General features: G+C 40.0%; 1 protein-coding gene across 2 annotated transcripts in view; it reads right to left on the bottom strand.

Moving 5' to 3' along the window:
• cyfip1 (cytoplasmic FMR1 interacting protein 1) overlaps nucleotides 1–18,266 on the bottom strand; it is a 28,785-nt gene extending 10,519 nt beyond the window's left edge. Inside the window, exons 1-20 of one of the 2 annotated variants that reach the window (XM_067597739.1) lie at nucleotides 17,989–18,266; nucleotides 11,626–11,746; nucleotides 11,136–11,225; nucleotides 10,488–10,565; nucleotides 10,257–10,358; nucleotides 9,973–10,154; nucleotides 9,666–9,762; nucleotides 9,363–9,491; nucleotides 9,124–9,228; nucleotides 8,144–8,235; nucleotides 6,951–7,068; nucleotides 6,190–6,312; nucleotides 5,825–5,950; nucleotides 5,552–5,718; nucleotides 4,493–4,640; nucleotides 3,304–3,457; nucleotides 3,051–3,207; nucleotides 679–775; nucleotides 309–385; nucleotides 70–178 (exon numbers count right to left, since the gene is read on the bottom strand). In XM_067597739.1, coding sequence (XP_067453840.1) covers nucleotides 70–178; nucleotides 309–385; nucleotides 679–775; nucleotides 3,051–3,207; nucleotides 3,304–3,457; nucleotides 4,493–4,640; nucleotides 5,552–5,718; nucleotides 5,825–5,950; nucleotides 6,190–6,312; nucleotides 6,951–7,068; nucleotides 8,144–8,235; nucleotides 9,124–9,228; nucleotides 9,363–9,491; nucleotides 9,666–9,762; nucleotides 9,973–10,154; nucleotides 10,257–10,358; nucleotides 10,488–10,565; nucleotides 11,136–11,225; nucleotides 11,626–11,742 — 2,268 coding nt within the window. In that variant the 5' untranslated portion in view covers nucleotides 11,743–11,746; nucleotides 17,989–18,266. The remainder of the gene's footprint in view (nucleotides 1–69; nucleotides 179–308; nucleotides 386–678; nucleotides 776–3,050; nucleotides 3,208–3,303; nucleotides 3,458–4,492; nucleotides 4,641–5,551; nucleotides 5,719–5,824; nucleotides 5,951–6,189; nucleotides 6,313–6,950; nucleotides 7,069–8,143; nucleotides 8,236–9,123; nucleotides 9,229–9,362; nucleotides 9,492–9,665; nucleotides 9,763–9,972; nucleotides 10,155–10,256; nucleotides 10,359–10,487; nucleotides 10,566–11,135; nucleotides 11,226–11,625; nucleotides 11,747–17,988) is intronic. The other variant, XM_067597740.1, reaches the window with a different exon arrangement.
• Between the last annotated feature and the right edge of the window lie 1,132 nt (nucleotides 18,267–19,398).

Here is a 19,398-nt window from a genome sequence, read left to right as displayed (position 1 = left end):
ACAACATGACGCCAAAATAATGGAAGTGGCAACAGAGAGGTACAGTATATGAGCATGACTGGTAAATACCTGGACGTGTCGCTGCTTCAGTAGAGTCTCGTAGCGGTTGGAGGCCGGCCAGGGAATGTTGGCTCCTTGGTTCTTGCAGTCAGTTCTCAAACGTTTGTCAAGCAGAAGACTGAGGGGTTCAAATGAATACAGGAAGGGTCACGTACAGAGTGAAGTGTGAATTTGCATTTTAAAACCATTTGTTTACCTAATGTTACCCCACATCCCAATCAGATACTCACAAATGGATTTTCACCTACCTTCCTGCTAGAATCTTGTAGTAGGCAAATATTTGATCAGCCAGCTTGTAGACGAACTGATCAAAGCACAAGTTCACCTGAAATAACAGAAGTTCAAATTAACTCCACATATATACACACCACCTTTTTGGAACAATATTGGTTGCATTTATATTAACAGTTACATAACTAAGAAAGCACTGAAATAATAGCAAATAAAATGGACATGTGACTGAAAATAAAATTGGATGCATAACATTTGTTTTTTGACAAATAGCATTGGAGGCACACAATACTTTCACATGAGAAAGGCTAAGCTTGTAAAGATGTAAAATTACAATATGATAAAAGCCTAACACTCATGTTCATGCCAAATATTTGAATCTATTACCTCAGCTTCTATTTCATCGTAGAGGAACTGCTTCCTGAATTTGGTCAAGGCGTAGTGTGCACTGTCATTGTACAAATCCAGGGGATACAGCACGTACCTGGAGGGGATTCAAGCAAAAAAAAGCTTTATACCAACGTGTTTTCATTTGGATTCAAGAGTGAAGAAGATGTCTCTACAGATGAACTATGGATTTATTAAACAACACGAACACAGGCTGAGATGGGAATATAGCAACTTGGAAAAGAATAGACATAAAAAAAGATGGAAAGCTAATGGAAGGAGACAGTAAAACCTCTATATTGGGCACTGGGTAAAAACACAATTATATCTGTCAAACAGATAAACCCTATCCTGATGTGTCATTTAAGTCTTTTCAGACATAAGCACAGAAATGGAAAACTTAATTAAAATAAATGACAGGAGAGCACTGCTTCACTGTCAATGTGATTCACATTAGCAGAACTGTTCCCATATCCTGTACAGTTAGCAGAGATATTTGGTCATAAATTTAATTTGATTTCATAAAATCATTACTGTCGGCATCAAATATCTATATGGTTAAAATACAGACTTCTTAGCTATTTGGGGTAAATTAGTGTTTTAATTCCTGCTCATTTGTGTTTAATGGATTATGCAAAACCTGCCTCATCAAAATAATCCTGCAGCAAAGATTTAAAATAGACATGAAAACATTTACAGCTCATCCCAATTTTTAGGATTTTACCCGGAGTCCTTTTTGAAAATATAAGGCAAGATGAAACAAGCACTGAAGTTGCTGAATGCCTCTGATCAGTCACAGCACTGATAATGTCACACAGCCAGAACTTTGGCTTAAATTTGGCTAGAAAAGGGCAAAAACACAGTATGGTGTCTTAGTTCACCCAAACTTTAAATTACACTACCGAGCACTTGTTTGTTTCATAGAGAAAACAAGCAGTGGTGCCATTTCTTGACACTGACATTTCTAAATCCATAGTTACTGCTTCTCTAGATCCCAAAGTCTCATCCCAGAGTAAGACAACAGTTTCTCCAGACGTCTGTGAACTTTAAAAGACAGGAGGTCTGGTAACAGGAGACGCTCCAAGCATCCATCTAGCTTACCACTGCTACGTGGATGATTCACATTAGATAATTGTGAAGAGCTAAAGAAAGGCTCCTAGAAAGAGTAACATGTGTGGATGTCCAGAAAATAATGCAATGAAATTTGGGGTGAGAGGGTGACTGCAAGGCTACATGATTCTAGACCAAATAAAGATCACAATTGTCTTCATGTAAACATAAACAATATGACCATTAGATACTGAAGGATACACAGCTCATATGCTGCTGCAACTTGCTACATTTAAGAATAATCAACCAAGTCTGTCATCTACTCTATAAAGAACACTTCTGAACAATGTTTTCCTGTGTTAATTTTTTAAAAAATGATAAAAATTGTAACTAGCACACAGCTCACCTTTAGCCAGGTGTAACATGTGCCTCAAAACACTGAGGCCTAGTCCAGTTATGAAGGGAGACTGCTTTCATAATGCTAGAGCAGTTGTTATGCAAACCATGTTTCCATCTCCAAACTCCAGCACTTATTAAGAGCCTGTTCATGATAAAGTCATTACTAATAAAAATTAATTGTCATGTTTGATTCCATAGTTCATCTGCTGTGGCCTCAGAATGATTCATCTTTTGTTTTCTGCCTCCACTGCTGCTCAACACCTAACGTTAGCGTGTTTCATCACAGCAGGTTGCACAACGTGAATTTGCAAAAAAGCAATGAGTAGAGTTTATCTCACAAAGCATTCATTTCCTGGTATTAGAATCCGGCTGAGCGGCCGGCGAGGATTTTTTGCAGCAGTTTTCCTGCCTTCTTGTGACATTTCAGGTGGTTGTACAAGTTTGCGGAGTTACATTTACCTCCAAAGTAAAATATCTGCTTTAACTGTCATCATCATCTTTGAATCTGGTTCCACACAGCACAACTTTTTACAGGCTCAGTGTTTTTGTCAGAACTGGGGGTGGAGGAATGTACTGTATTTGCTCTTCCTCACATTGCTAGATTCTCACAACTCCTACCCCCTTTGTCCTGCGCAGTTAAGTCACATGGAGTAATGCACACTTGTCATTTGTTGATGCAACTTACAGAGAAATTAGGAGCGTTTGTTTTGATGCAATGAATCTCCAAGCTAATGCAAACACTGTAGAATCACTGTCATAAAAGATCAAAGATTGTCATTTTATTTTGATTAATTGTGCAGCCTCAGATGAAGATCTTTAATTATGTGAATTTAAAGTGTGACCCAGTTGAGAGTAATAGAAAAATAATGTTTCCCACACATTCCCTGCAAAAAAAAAATAGAAAAAAAGATAAGCATCCTTACTCCATCATGGAAGCTTCCTTGGTCTCCAGGATGTGGTCAGTGAGGATCCAGGGCATGGACATCTCAATGGGGAACTGGATCCTGCGGCCCATGGTAAGTTCCAGGAAGAACTCCCTGAACCAGAGCTGGGAGAGGTCGCAACACTGCTGCAAGGTTTCTGCATGGAAGAAGTGGGTGGACACAGGTTTTATTACATCACAGAGCTGTTACACAGCACACAAAAGGCTCCCAGGAGCTACAAATTTCTCCTTACCACTGAAGTTTAACAGATGAGTATAAAAGAAGGACTCGCGGTGAAACTTCTCAATGTCCACGATGGTGGGGCCTTCCAGACTGCTGCGCAGAGTCTTCTTAGAGCCACTTTTATCAGCGATGAGAGACTCCAGCATAGTCCTCACCATGTAGAGCTGCATATAAAACCAAAGCAAGCCCGGTAAGTGATTTTTTTTTTTTTTTTTTTTTTTAAGAAGAGCCACAAGGGGACTGATATCTTATTAATGCCAGCACAGCGGTGGTTTTACTAGCCACATCAACCGCAAACATCACAGATCCTTCAAATACCGGTATTCTAATCTCATAGGTGGGTGGCTCGCATAAAAGCTCTCCTCTACATGTCACAGAAAACTATCTCATTAAAAAACCTGCACGTAAAAACTACCTGAATATTTACCAGGAGTGTGAAATGTCTTCTTTTTTTTCCGAGTCTTTCCACAACAACACATACGCATCAGCAGGGAGGCTGTAGTACATTTTACTTTTGATTATAGCTCAAAATAAGCTCTGACTTCACATCAGTGGGGAACATTTTCTTAGACCCATTTTCATAATCTCTATCATCTACTACTGAAAACACTGGAGTTGAAAAACTGTTGATTCACTGTAGATAAACACAGCGGGTGATTGTGTAGCTGGGCTTTATAGTCCTGTACCTGGAAACTAGATTAGTTCTTGGAACTGAGCACTAAGCTGATAAATCTGGTTGGTTCATGCAACATAAGGTATGCTAATACAAAATGAAAACATGTGTGATATATAACATAATTGCACAGATGATTACTATTCAGTACTGTATGTAATTAATTAAAGAGATAGAGGGGCAAGCTCTGAGAGAAAAGGCTTATTAATAGTCCTACAGAAACAATGCAGAATGCAAAACAGGCTGGTTTATGAGGCAGAACAGCCCTGCCTGAGACCCTGTAGGCTCCTATTATCTGCTCTATCCAGAGGTGGTTGAACTTTGACCTGACATGTTGAAGACCTCGGCTCAAATCAGGTGTGCTACAGGGGCACCGTGAGCTTCATAAGCCCGATTACTGTTGACTGGCAGCTGCCTGGGTCACAGTGTGTAAGACTTCAGGGGTGTGGGAAAGGATAATGAGAGGAATGATAAAGCGAGTTGGGGGTAGAGAATGTGTTCATCAGCAGAGGCGGAAAGGTGAGACCTGTGTACTGGAGGGCCCCACGGCACGGCGAGGAACCTTGATGTCAAAGCCACCCTTAGGATCCTTTTCCCCACGGAGGGCAGGATCGTTGTGCGGCTCCCGGCCGGTCTCCCAGTCGCAGATCGTCTTTCGGATGGCCTGGAGGACGCTGAAGTAAGAGAACAAATATGGTTATGACTAGTTGTATAAGCAGGAACGGGGTTGTGGGGCCGTCAAACATCGGCTAGGAGGTTTGGATACAAGCACAAACAGTTACACACACAGGGATAGCTGCATTCAGCTTCCATTGTGAATAATGAATGGGATAAAGTATGCAGAACATGAAGGCTTTGCCACGAGGCCTTAACAGCTCAGTGGGGTTCAATCTATTATACACTACAGAGATTTAGCTGCACAGCAGTTTACTAGAGCTTTCAGGGAAATCTGCAGGAAAACAGATTCACAATCACATTTACAATAACCATACAGAGTCAAGCAGGAGGACATTTTCCAGTAAGTATGGTTATGAAAATACCGCAAAATACCAATTCTAATAAAATATCTTTTTATCATTCACTCCTCGGAGCCTGTAAAGGGACATAAAAGCTTGTATTCACATCCCTCACGGATGAATTAGCCTTCAAAAGTGGCAGAAATTCTGCAAAATATTCTTTAGTTGTTGATGTTTTAGGGCACAGAAGTTGGATCATTTTTGGATGAAACAAACAATTGTATTAATATGCACATATAGTCACACAGATTTAACAACAATGGGATTCATTATAAAATGAAACACTGTTGTCCAACACGCAAAAAGATTCTAATTATTATTAATTATTGATAATCTAATATTCTAATTGTAACTACATTGTCATATTTGACTGTATTGCAGCACAACATGTAAATATGTTCAGCCATCATGTAAAGGTTTTCCAAATGAATGTATATTTAATACATTGACTTTCTTTATGTAAAAGGACTTGTTTCCCCAAAAAAACTAATGAGAATGTGGTATGGAGTGAACATGGTATATAGAAGTGATGTGCTGACTAGAAGGCTGATTTGTCATGTGATCCGTACCTCTGGATGACATTTTTCTTCTTCTTGATGGCCTGCCGCAGTGGGTCACGCAGAGTGACTTGAGAAAAGTCCTGCAGAGCCGAGTAGATGGTGTGACGGATGGCGTGGTTGAACACACTCTCCATGCGTCCCATCAGCACCTGCAGCCCCTTTATCATCGCCATCACCTGCCAAAAACACAACGTTCACCGATGACAAGACTACTAGTTGTTCAGAAATGTACGTATGTGGTCGAGTGATCGGATAATCTCGAACTCAGGAATCACCACTGACCTCCACGAGGGCAAACTTCTCCTCGCTCGTGTAGTTGTATCTGGTGGCTCTTTCGTATTCCTCAGCATTGTCAGGACACTCCTTGTTTGAGTACTTGTCTGTCGGATGAACCAGTTTCCAGGAGTACTGCGGGGAAAGTCAAAAAGTTTAAAACATTTGACCAGACAAAATTTATTTAAAAATCAAGCAATCAAGGAGTGATGAGCTATTCATTAAAGCCACCAGTACAATATTTAACCTCTGCAGCTTTAATCAGTGGCAAAAAAAAATTACACAAAATAAAAATCAATACAGTCTCAACTAAATCTCAAAAGAAATCATTCACTCCATGTATTTGCTTCTGTGTATAATTCATCAGTCCTCACCACTTCCATGACGTGGGCGCTCCACTGGGAGAGCAGCTGCATGCCCTGCAGGGCCAAGTCAAACAGCTTCCTATACTCAGCATCTGTCTTCTGGGCTTCCTGACGCCCTGATCCGGTTACCACCTACATGGACACAAATTAACACACTTTTTCAGAACACAGAAGGCCCGCTCTATAAAATCCCGACTTACTCACAGTGCAAGTTAGATAATTAAACTATTCAGTGCCTTTAATGAAACAGACAGAGTGAGAAAACCCTGCACAAAATAGCACCATGGGAGATGTGATCATTAAAATGACTTTCCCCGTTCTAGACATTTCTGTTTCCAGCGCATCAGTGATTCTGATCTGCGAGTCAGTCGGTTAAATTTCCAGTTGAACCACACTTGATTGTGACCCTTGAGCTTTGCCCTGAGCAGATGTCTTGTCTCCCCCCCCCCCACCGCTGGGGCAGATGTCTTGGGGCAGATGCAACATCTGCTGAAATGTTTGTTACATCATCACTGGGAATTCAAATGTCCCACACGTAAGAGGCCGCTTTTAAAGCCTACTATAGGTGATTGTGTGACAAAGCAGCCAGGTGTTGGATGTACTGTTCCCTATTTTAACAAGAAAATATCTGAGTGCACATAATGTACTGATCCGCTCTTCAGCACTGTCAGCATGTGCTTGTTTTAAAGACAATCTAACACCTCACTGATAACCAATTTTCAGCAGCGGCGTACCTGGGTGTCTAATTTAAAACCTTATTACATACTAACCTCACTGTTACTATAGCGAGCCAGCTCCGAGATGAAGCGCATATGATCCTCGCGGATCTGAATCATCTGCTCACAGATGTTGTACTGGGGGCTGCTGGATATAGATGTGCAAGTCCACCTGGGGGGTAAGACAAATGTGGATATGTTCTTGTTAAGAAAGAAGACGTGCCGACACTGATAGAAAGAAAAAACACCTGAGGATTTAAGGAGAAGAAGAAGAAGAAGAAGCAGCAGGATGCTATTTAATCGCAAGATAAGGAAAGACTTGTTGGTTCAGGGTGGCTACACAGACAATACATGATAGTTGGATAAATTCATTGTTGTTTTTTGTCTCTTCAGGTGAGTTGTTCGTAATAAAAAAAAATTGCCTGATTCTTTAAAAAGGTATGAAGTGGTTAAACAAAAGAAAAAACAAGACTTTCATTTCATTACTAATTTGACAATCATATCAAAGATCATCTTTATTTATGAGGATATGACGGACAAATAGGTAGAAGCATTCATCGTTCAACAACTAGAAATAGTTTCAAGCTGAAATGTGGCCTTTAAAAAGGACAGGTTGACAATTTTTTAAGTCTGTCTTAAAACAACAGTCAGATACGTTTCTTTCTTGCCGTAATCATTCCTCCTGTTCATACTGGTTATTAGAAGTTCCCTTCATGATGCACTTACAATGTAAGTGATTGGGGGACAAAATCCACAGACCTTGTTTTGAGAGAAGATATACTTAAAAGTTCATCTGCAGCTGATATGTAGTAGTAGAGGTAGATATCTTCCAATGTTATAGTCTTTTTAGTGCCAAAGTCACTCTTTTGTTTTTTGAAGAATCACAAAGAGGGAAGTTTATGCTAAAAAGACTGTCACTGTGGCAGATATCCACTTGACATGACAAACTCAGGCTGCTGAAGCTGCTGAAAGCACATTTGAAGGCGATCTTTTAACAGCCAGTATGAACAGGAGGATTACACTGTTCCTATGGACACCTGACTGTTGTTTTAAGACAGACTGGAAAAATTGTGAACCTTTTCTTTAAGAGCAGGACAAGACAAAGTTTGAGCTTTATCAACATTATGATAACCACAAGTCTTATCATTATCAATATGGATAATGCTCTAGCTTGAGTTTAAGATACTCTACATTCCACCTGAACAACAGAAAATGATTGATGGTGATTGATGATGATTTGCTCTTACCTGGATTTGTTCTCTTCAAAGTGAGCGCTGGTCTTGATGTACCTGGACAACTCAATCTGCATGTCACCGAACAGAGGAACCACCTGGAGTTGCTGTGAACACCAATGACATGAGGAATGTATGTTTAATACCATATTAAACAACAAAGTTCCAGGTCAAACTCACTGAAAAGGTGAAATGAATGAAAACAAGGACAAAAACACATTTTGGTTTCCAAAGAAGATAAATTCAGGGACTGATTAAGAGAAAAAAACCAAATGAAATGACATTAATTTCAAAGGAACACTCTGCTGTAAATAAAGCATTTAGAGTTGTAGGTGTAGGTAGGAGTTGTAAGATATAAAACTAAAACTGGAACTTGTGGTCATTAGTTTGTTTTTTTTTGTTCAATTAAATTCTGAGAAATTGCACAGGATGAATATTAAGGCCTGTTATGCAAGACTTAGCATTTCTAGAAATTCTTTCTTGGTGTGCAAAGCCTTATTTACCACAAGATGATTGTACATTTTTATATCATATTTTCATATTTAACAAGTCATGATTTGCTGGACACCAACACTTCCTTCAGTTACTCAGCAGTACTGTCAGGTTCAGGGTTACACTCCTCTAAATGGAAAATCTGGATCAACATGTAATAGTGAAGAGAGGGATTTTATGGATTCACTTCATGGCCACCAGACATTAGGTACACCCTGGGGTTACTAAGGATTCATATCATTTAAGAGGCAATTATAATCAAAAATCCCATTACATGGAGATTATAGTTTTTGCACAAAACACAGTAATGACCAAATGTGTCTAATGGTACTTGAGAAACACGGACATTTAGTGTTCTCATTCCCTTTTTTTCCTTTCTTTGCTGTATTATGGCTTCTTTAGTATCTCTCTTATTATTTGTATTATGATTATACTGCAATGTACTGTAGTGTCATTAACTACACATGAACACATATATTTACCACATGTTTACACCTCCATACCTTAAAAAACTTGTCTATCTTGGTGAGGTTAATTCTCTTCTTGGCATCTAGTTTGTAGATGTTGCTGCTGTTTCCGTCCATGAGGTACAAGCCAAAACCCATTACCTAAGAAGTGGAACAGTGGTTATATATAGGATGTCCATTACTGCCAACAATACTCTGGTAAATTGTTTAGAATGAGCAGGATCACACAGGCAATCATTAGCCAATCCACACTGGCAGGTGTGAGGCTTACTTACTTTGAGCAGCATGTGCTTCTCACTGGGAGTGAGGTACATCTTGTTCTCGTAGTAATCGACACACAGGTTGACAATGTCGGCCAGCAGCTCTTCGTATCCATTAATCACTTCCAGCTGCTGCTGCAAAGACTGGCAGACGGTACAGAACAGACAATTAAATGGTAAATCATCACACAACCAATCATTTGGTTTCAATCGATTCATTCCCCATTTTAATGTTCTGTACATTTACTTGCAAGTGTTTTAGGTTAAATGGTTTGATCATAAATGTTGAATGAACAGTATGATACATATCTGACCAACCTGAGTGATTTTGTTGTGGTTTGCAAGGAACATGGACAGGTTCTGAGACTCCTGAATGGACGAGGGCTCAGACATTTTTCTGAGGAACTGAGCAGCACTGAACGAAGGCAAGACAGAGATTTTGTTTTAATAATTAAAAAAAAATAACACCAGGCAGAATGTAAGCATCTTTCATCAGTCAGTGAGGTAAAAGAGGGCAGATAAAGTATTCCTCAGGGATGCTGACTGATGCTGCCATCTAGTGTCTGGTAATTACAGTACTAATATCTTGGGGGGGGCGGGGGGGTTCATCAAAGTTTCTGAGTACCGTTTGTAGGCGGAGTGGTCATTCTTGACGCTGCATTTCATGTTCTTCAGCTCATCCAGTACAGCGAACATGTTGATGAACTTTCCCAGCGTTAGCAGGTACGCCTCGGAGACAAAGTCCTTTCTGCGCTCGGTGTGACAGAGACGACGCACCTCCCCGCAGAAACGGTCGATAGCTGTGCGCTGGAAGAGAGAGAGAGAGAGAGAGAGAGAGAGAGAGAAGATTGTAGATTAGGTTGAGGCAGCGGTTAAGGAGAATCCCTGCCGCTGGTAAAGTGACATTACCTGGAAGTACATGAAATTCATCAGCTTGGTGACTTCAGGCTCCAGGACCTCCACTGTCTTCTCATAGATCTCCACTCTGTTGGGCTGTTCGTTGCATTTTACCTACAGAAAGAGAGAAAGACATAATGAATCGCTAAGGAGAAGTCAGGTAAAGTGAACGAAAGAGAAGTTTTGTTCACAGAGATATTATCACTATAAAAACATACTATGGTACCAGAAAACCATGACTACCTGTGGTATCGCACGCGAGCAGCTCCTCCAGGTGTAGAGCATGATGGCGTACCCCTGCCCCTCCTCCAACATTTCATTCTAATGCAAGAAAAACAAAACTTAAGTTAATAATCAGTCACATAACTGTGCTGCCACCAGTAAAACGTCCAAACTGGCTCACATTTAACCCCCCCAAAAAAATCTAAAACACAAAACCACACACATACGGTAAACATGCATGCACCGTTGCTTCTTTTGTAAGTCATTTATTCCCAGTGGGTGGCAGCGAGAGCGAGTTGCTTTCAAGCCAGCCCTGCCTCCGCACAAAAAGTGCTGTTTGATTCAGACCCCCAGTAATTATCCCTCACTAATTAGACACAAAGCCTCACTATTCCTGCTAGAGATGGCCCCAAAAGCATCCGTTTGTCCTCGGGCCATTTGAGAGTCTCGCTCCTGGCCCCAGATCCTATGAGCTGCTTGCTAAACAATGCCAAATGCTCTGGTGGGACAGGCAAGTCCCTTACCAGGCCTCGTTTTCAACGAGCCTTTGACCCCATTCTGGTGAATTTATTCTCTCCATCAAGTCATTACTGAGGTGAGAGAGAGAACTGACACTCGAGAGGAAGCGCTAATCAGTCACTTCTCATATATGCGACCCTGCTACTGTACCATGCTGGAGTGGACGGTGGCCTGCTCGATGTATCTGGCGATGCCTGTGACGAACGCATTTCGGTCCTCAAAGTTGGTGTTGAAGTTGGGCTGTGGGAGGAAAAATGACGTTTATGTAAATGACAGTGGTACAGATATTAAGCATATAACAGACAAAATATAGTAATGCTTACATTAATGCTACAAGTGATGCCAAAAATATAACACATGATTATAATACTATGCTCATATCTTTTTAATGTGGCCTATCCAAATATTTGCATTTATCGTTTCTTGCTTTAAGAATCTAGCATGGAGATGATGAGTGTTAACTAATTGAACAGTTGTTCATAATGAAACTGCTGTATCGAGAGTCAGTTCGAAAAGAAAAACAATGTCTCTGACTAGAACAATCATTATGAAATAATTGCATGCAACAGAGGAAGCGTGCTCTACAAGTCTGCATGGATGAGAGGTCGGACAGCTGCAAAACGCAGCCATCAGAACTGACCTGGTACATGACCGAGGAGGGGAGGGGCTCGATGCATGGCTGCTGGTCCGGGAGTGGCAGCTCCTCCAGCAGGTCCACGTTGGAGAGAGCATCCTCTAAGGTCACGGTGGACGTCATGCTGCTGAAAAGGTCAAAAAAAAGAATCATGTTTACAACTTTTGTCGCAAAACGCAGGACCTACAGTTCATGTAATACTATAGAGCAGGAGAGTTCACGCCAAACCACAAATATGAATAGTGTTCATCCTCTGGGTACCATGAATGTCTGTACAAAACTTAATGGCAATCCATTCAGTCATTTTTGAAATATTGATGAATAATCACCATATCATTTTGGTTAAATAAACAATTGAGATATAGCAATAGAGATCCAATGTTACTATCCAGTAGAGTAGAGGGACATCTTACAATATGGATAAAAACCTCCAGTATCATGTTTCAGCTTTTCAGGAGGGCTGATATAACAAACTCTTCCTTAGAAATTAACTGAGTTGGAGATGTTAGTGGATTAAAGCCAAGCTAGGCGAGGACATGGGACTTCAGCTCCCTATACTACGACTTTAGTAGTCGTTCTTGAAATATTTCAGTCTGGATGTTGGTGGCCAACCAACCAACCAACCGACACAGATGAAATCCCTTGAGCCAGGCCGCTAGCACGCCTAAAAACAGCATAATGCATTTTTTTGGTTTGATAATATGAGACAGTGTAGGAGGGGGCAGAGAGACTTTTTTTGGGGGGAGAAGGAGGAGGCTCGGGTGTCAAGCATCAAGGCAGCAGCAGAGCAGAGGATGGGTGGGGGAATTAAGCTGAACTTCATGCTAAAAACCCGCCACAGACAGAACATCTTTATCTCTGAAAAATCACCCATATTCTCTGCACTTAGCTCATGTACAGACAAGCATGTCAAGAAACTGCTCAATGTACAGTTATTAGTGTGAATATGACAGGAATTTCCCCAAAAGTCATGAGTATGATTGTGTCATCAATTTATATACTAAATGCTAATAAACCGATAAACCATTTCAGAGCAGGAATGATGGTGAAGAGTCACTCTTCAGTTCTTTAGGGAAAACCCTGATTACAGCAACAACAGTGTAATTTCTGCAATTAAATCACTGAAAAAAAACACCTTTCTCCCATTGATTAACCGCTATCAACAAGATCATGTTTGAAGTCAATAAAAATCAGTTAAATGCGAAAAGATTAGCGCAGTATCAGTCAGAGGCGTGGTATGCTTTGGTTTGCATTCTCACGCTGCTGCTGCTGACTGCTGACAATCAAAAAACCTATTGCAATCAGAACTGACAGTGAGTCAAACAATCCACAGTGACTATCCACCGACACAAAAGCCTGGCAGTCACTGCGTGCACAGACCCGGGGTCAGAGGAGGTCACTGACCTCCTGCTCTGTAGATGGAAGTACGGCACAGAGCACAAAGAGGAGAAAGGATCCATATAATTGAAGAACTACTACAGGATACTGCATTTTAAAATTCAGCCTAATATTACATCTGACACACTGACAAAGTGGCTTTCATGTTTCTTATAAAACATTCACAGCAGATTACTTTTATAGGAGGTCATCTGAGAAAAGAAATGACAGTTGCCATGGTACTTTCAGTTTGGAGATTGCAATGGCAAATACAGAGTCTCAGTCCCACCCATGTGACTCAAGGGATGTGGCTGTTGAATAGTCACTGCATCGTTTTGTTTAAATAAACAACTGAGATATAACAATAGAGATCCAATTTTTACTATCAAGTAGAGTAGAGGGATATCTTATAATATGCATATAAAAAACTCCAGTATCATGTTTCAGCTTTTCAGCAAGGCTGATAAAAACAAACTCTTCCTTAGAAATAAATTAAGTGAGAGATGTTGGTGGAACAAAGGCCAGCTAGGTGAGGACATGGGACTTCAGCTCCTTATAATATAACGTTAGTAGATTTTATGCAAAGAATACAGAAGACAGTAACTGCAAGCCCGAGCGTGCAATCTACAAGGATCTCTACAAAGTGCACAGTGACCACAGCAAACTGCATCCCGTTACAAAAGCAGCTGTAAGCTTTTGATGATGAAAATGAACCTTTACCTCTACCTTTAGGACCTCCATGCATTAATGAGATTACATAAATTAAGTTATTTCAAATGCCAAAAAGATGTATAGTCAAATTAGTTAGTCAAGTTACTTTTCGAGAGACTAATAGTTTCACATGATTTCACTGATCTACCAGTGGCTGTGGCAGAGAAGAAGAAGGCTGCAAGCTAGTGAACATGGATGTAAACAATGTAGGATTTCAAATACTTTTTTTTTTTTTTTAAATTGGCTCTGCAAATGTTTTACAAAAAAATCCACGGAGTACCTTTAAGGGCACTTCTTGGTACATTAGGCTATGTTACATTAAACGTATAATTCTGAAAATGACTTTTTAATAGTACAACACCATTCCATCCTTTTTTTAAAGCACAAGAAGGTCTACTGGGGGTCAATAAAGCATCTTGCTCTGAACAACAGTATCATATACCTGACAAGTAGATTTATCACCTCATAAACGTATAAACAATGAAATGCAGTTCCTAGTTTGGACAATGACACATTATTTTGGCTCTGTGCTCCAGCGTGATGAACCTGAAATGACTGTACATATTGGGTGAAAAGTGTAGGAACTGCAACCTTTTTAATACATGTCACAGTTCCTCCACTGTTCACTCAATAACCTTTAAATTAAAGCTGTAAGTCAGAACTTGATCCTCATAGTGCTGCATTTCATGTCCAATGTGTTGGAGTACAAAGCCAACGAAACTAAAACCGTGTCATAATAAACTTAGAGAGTAAATATAGCTGTGGTTAATTGCAAAATGCAGCTTATGAAAGTGGGAAGGAAGTCAAATGGGAAGATCTATGTAAAGCGGTACTCAGAGTGGGCTATGTCTCATTAATGACTTAGCCAAACATCTTTTTTTAGGTTGCCAAACATGAACGGCAAACAGTCAAGCAAGCAGCATGGAAGACTTCAGATCAGTCATCTCAGCAACAAAATAGGGAAGTATGAGTCCCAGACAATGAGAGCATGTGATGTGGGGTCTTCTTCATGACAGGGGACGGACTGAAAAACTGACATCCAAGAAACTGAAAGTAGCCGATGAGATATAAAATAAATGTTGTGCTTGGATACTGTTTGTGTGAAAATACACAGAAAATAAAATACATACAGTAGATTTGACAAAAGGTCTTACCGCAGCAAGGACAACTATTGTTGAGCCTTTCGGTTTTCTTTAACTGAACAAAGAAACCACGTCCATTATCAAAAAAAAAGGGAACCCTGGTGGCTTTTGCTTTAGAGCACAGTTCCTCTTAAGACTGCAGCCTCTCGAGCTGTCTCCTCTTGTAAAACTAAGAGCCAGACAAGAGACAAATTAGAAAAGTCATGCCTCTTAAAAGAGTTAATTTAGCCTGCCAGGTTGTTGGCCATTACGCCCACTGCTGAAGTTGCACACCGTGTGTTTGTTGTGCTCCCTCAGTAATTACACGGTAAGGAGCTTAAACCAGCCTCAAGTAGGTAACCTAGGTGTGCGAAGCGGAGGGCATACACAAGGCACCGCCACACAACAGTAACAATGATACCAATAATAGTTGATTTAAGCTTCTTGTCACTTTGTGAAATCACACAGTTTTATCAGACAAGATAAAATTACAAAATTGACCAAGAGACATAAAGTAAAGTCAGATGAGTGACGAGACTACTTTCTGCCATATGAAACTGCCACTCTATGTGGTAGAATTATGTAGGGCTGCAACTAACAATTTTCATTATTGATTCATCTATCATTTATTTTCTCCTTTGTCTGGTCGATAAAATGTCAGAAAATGGTGAAAATGTCAGCTGTTTCATAAAGCTCAAGGTGCATCCTAAAATGTTTCATTTTGTCCTGACCAACAGCCCACAAGCCAAAGATATTCAGTTTACTGTCATAGAAGGCTAAAAAACACAGAAAATATTCACATTCAAGAAGCTGCAAACAGAAGATGTTTGCATTTTTGCTTTCAAAATTACAGATTTATTTTCTGTCGATTAATCGCTACAACTGTTGCAGCTGTAAAAGTATGAAAGCAAACTTGACCAAACCAACCTAAACTCTGACTGTGCAATATCCACTTGTATCTAATGAATAGCATAATAATCTGACATGGAGGTATGGTAGACAATAAAGGTCGAGAACCACTGATCTAGACTAACGAGGACATTGTTCCTTAAGACGTGCTGTTGTTTAGCCTTTCAAATGTCCTTTTTTCTATGCTGTCAGTGACACAAATAGAACTCCATTCACCTTCATTGTAGTGGAGTGGCAGCAGGAATGTTAAAGACCGATATCTCAAAACCTCTGAACCTATCAGCATGGCTGGATATCCTCACAAGTACGTGAAAATATGGGGTTTTTGTCATTTGTGTAACTGACCTTTTAAAAAGGTAGATACTGTAGGAAAACAGCAGTCACGCAGCATTCTTTTCAAAAAAGGAAACATCAAACTGTAGTACAGTATGACTTGCACCTGCGTCATGTCTGACAGGGCTGAATAATTTGACACTTTAGCAGGTTCTGCTACAAACAAATACCAGCACATCACACATTCATAGGTCCTTTCACATCTGAAGATGCAGAGGAAGCCACACATACAATACAGTCCTTTCAAGTGAGAAACAGAAGCAACAGCCACAAGCTGCACAACATTTAGCTTTCCTCAGAAGGTGGCAAATAATTGCACCGAAAAACACAAAACGTGACTTCATCAGCTAGTTGCCGTGTGCCAGCCACACAGTCCTCTGAAGAAGTTTGTTTGTTTATTTAGACCGAGGTGTGATAATCATTTTAACACCCTGACTTTAAACACGCGTTTAGGAGGATGTCGCATCATAGTTACTTCCCTATCAAAGCAAAATAAATCCAGATGCAGTCTAGACTTGGTTTGTCTTGATATATTTGGTATAGAAGGCAAATAGGGGAAATTGACAACATATTTTCTTTTTATTAAAAAGGAAACTCTAAATGCATTCTCTATGCAAGTATAGAGTGCTGTTCGATACTTAAAACTTAAAACTTTCAAGCCTACTTAGTAAAGTATTCAGTAAAGCCCTCCAAACAAGCATTAGTTGAGCCCTCTTAAGAGATTTGACCAATCTACATTCTCACAAAAGTTTAATTAGTGATCAATACAGAACAACTGTGGGAAATGGGAACCTATTATTCAATTTCAGTGTTATCATCGCTCTGTTATAAGCAGTACACTGTAGCTCATCACCTGCTAAAATTGACGTCACTGCATCCTTGAAGTAGAGGTTCAACCGCAAAGAGAGAAAAACACCACGTTCACCAAAGTAACATCAGATGTGGCTTTACCAACAGTATCTTCATGTCATATTACCCTCCTTCCTTCCTTCCCTTGTATCCTCCCAGCTAACAATGATAAGAGAGCAGTAAAAGTAACAGAGCAGCAAATGTTGCATGTTTGACTCCTCATTTTACTGTACAGGCACACACGTTTCCAAGTGTTTTTGATGGACATTCAACTCAACAGTTGCCACAATTTGCCCCTAAAATGACGATACATTCTTAAGATATCACTAAAAAGAAATGTCTCCAAATATCAAAGTGACGTACATTTTTAGAAATGTTTGAAACTGCTCCGGTATTTACAGTGAATAGCTGTGCCGTGAATGCAACATCAAGAAGAGGGTGCGGAGCGCAGTCGGGGTTCCTGAACACAACATCTGTCCTGCTTACTGTCATTCTCAAAACAACAAACAAAATAGAAAGAGACAGCATTCCCAGCAAAATCATAAAATGTTGAGTTTCACATCTTTTCAGTCGCTGACAGTGAAAAGTTTTTACTACTGAGAAGTTTGAGTCTCTTTGTCCCTGTTGCGGCTATCACACCTGGCGGACACTGCTCACTTCTAACACTAGTTCAAATAAATTCACCTAAAACGAACTTCTGAGCGAGAAAGTTGACCTAATTTGGAGCCTTTGATGTGGAAAAGGTGTGGGAGGACCTGCCTCCAACATGTAGCCGTGGTATGGCTAGTTACAGGCTCGGTGCCGTGGCCTGAGATTAGTCACAGCTCGGGCCTGTGAGCCAGGAAAATGGCTTGGCAAAGCAACAAGCTGTTAACCCCCTCAAGCTTTTAATTCTGCTAAACATTTGATAAGAGTTAGTTGTTTTTTTAACGGACAACTTAACCAAAACGACGTTAGGAAGACTACACCCAAAGCAACGCCGCACAGCTTTTTTTTCTCCTCCGTGGGGGAGTTAACTAGCTGGATATACACTCTGAAACCAACTTGACGATGAATCACTCCTACTCACCCGGAGCTGTTGGTTATCAGGGAAAACTTGTGCGTTTATTGACCCGATTAGAGAGCCATTTGGCCGGATAGTTGACTCCTTCCAGCGGCTGCTAAGTCCCGTCTTCGGAAGTCTTCAACTCCAAGTTTTTCCAGTCGTCGGCCAGCGGAGTGTTTCCTCAGTGGGTGTTATTATCATGGGCGGGGGAGAGAAGTCGAGCAGGGAGTTCCTGTCCCTCAAACAGGGAAACTCAACAGGAAACTCTGCTGAGAGCTGCGGTGCTGGCCTCCTCCACTAGGGCTGGGACGCGGAGGATAAGAGCTAAAGTCACAGGAATGTACAGTAGGAACGTGCCCGGGGGTATGGAGGGTTACTAGTGCCCCCTCCCCCCCAAAAAAAACTATCCCCATCAAACACAGCGTAGCATGTGGCATCATGGCAAAACCTTTAATTAAACCAATTCAAGCTTTTTTAGTAGCCTAATGACCCGAAAACAATTAGAATTAAATTAAATATTTATTAGATTACAACGTTTGGGTCTGTCCGAACTTTTAATCAGGTATATGGGCATCACAACAGTCCGTATATATACACACACAGAAGCTGCCGCAATCATCCAATCAGAGCACCTTGAATTTACTCATTGCGTCACCAGTCAGAAAATAATATTAAAAAGATTAGAAAGATACGAAATGACGCAATATAATGATAGCAATAAATCTTAAGCAACATCCATGTAACCGCAAACCACTCCAAAGGTTAAAAAATAGAAAAGAACAAGTAAATTAATAACAAACATTCTAATATGTATTATGAATCTTAGTGTTATTCAACCTATTAAATCCATTCTATAAAAAAAGGCAAAGGGGAAGGTAAAATAGGGACAAAAGTCTCAATTTGTCAAAAAAAACCCCAAAACTTTTTCAATGTCATCACAAATTAAATATATCTACCCCCAAATGGCATTAGTCATAGTTCAAGGATGTACAATAACATACATAAATAACATAATTAAGTGCATGAATGCCAATTTGTCAGTGAATCTATATAGTAACATCCTTATAATTTAAATAGAAAAAGAAACATTATAGAGGATAGGGATAAAATAGTGCAGAGAACCAACAGACTTGATCAATGCATATATGTTATTCAAAAAACACTGTAAGGATAAGAAAAAGACATGAATCTAGACATATTAATAAATGTATTGCAGAACAGAGAAGACTTTTTTGTTAATACCTAGCTCCAGAATAGGTATTTGTCTAATAAATATAGCAACACATTTCATTTGTACCACACTTTTCATTCATAGTGAAACTCAAAGTATAAATAACATAGAACATACAACATAAAGAAAATATTAATAAGAGTTAAGATGAAAAAGCCTTCCTGAATAGAAAAGTTTTTAGGTCTTTTTTAAAAGAGTCTAGG

This window comes from Thunnus thynnus, chromosome 8 (genome assembly GCF_963924715.1).
Source record: "Thunnus thynnus chromosome 8, fThuThy2.1, whole genome shotgun sequence".
In the NCBI taxonomy this organism is placed as follows: domain Eukaryota; kingdom Metazoa; phylum Chordata; class Actinopteri; order Scombriformes; family Scombridae; genus Thunnus; species Thunnus thynnus.
Note: the sequence above shows the minus strand (reverse complement) of the source record. Positions and strands in the feature narration are given on the sequence as shown.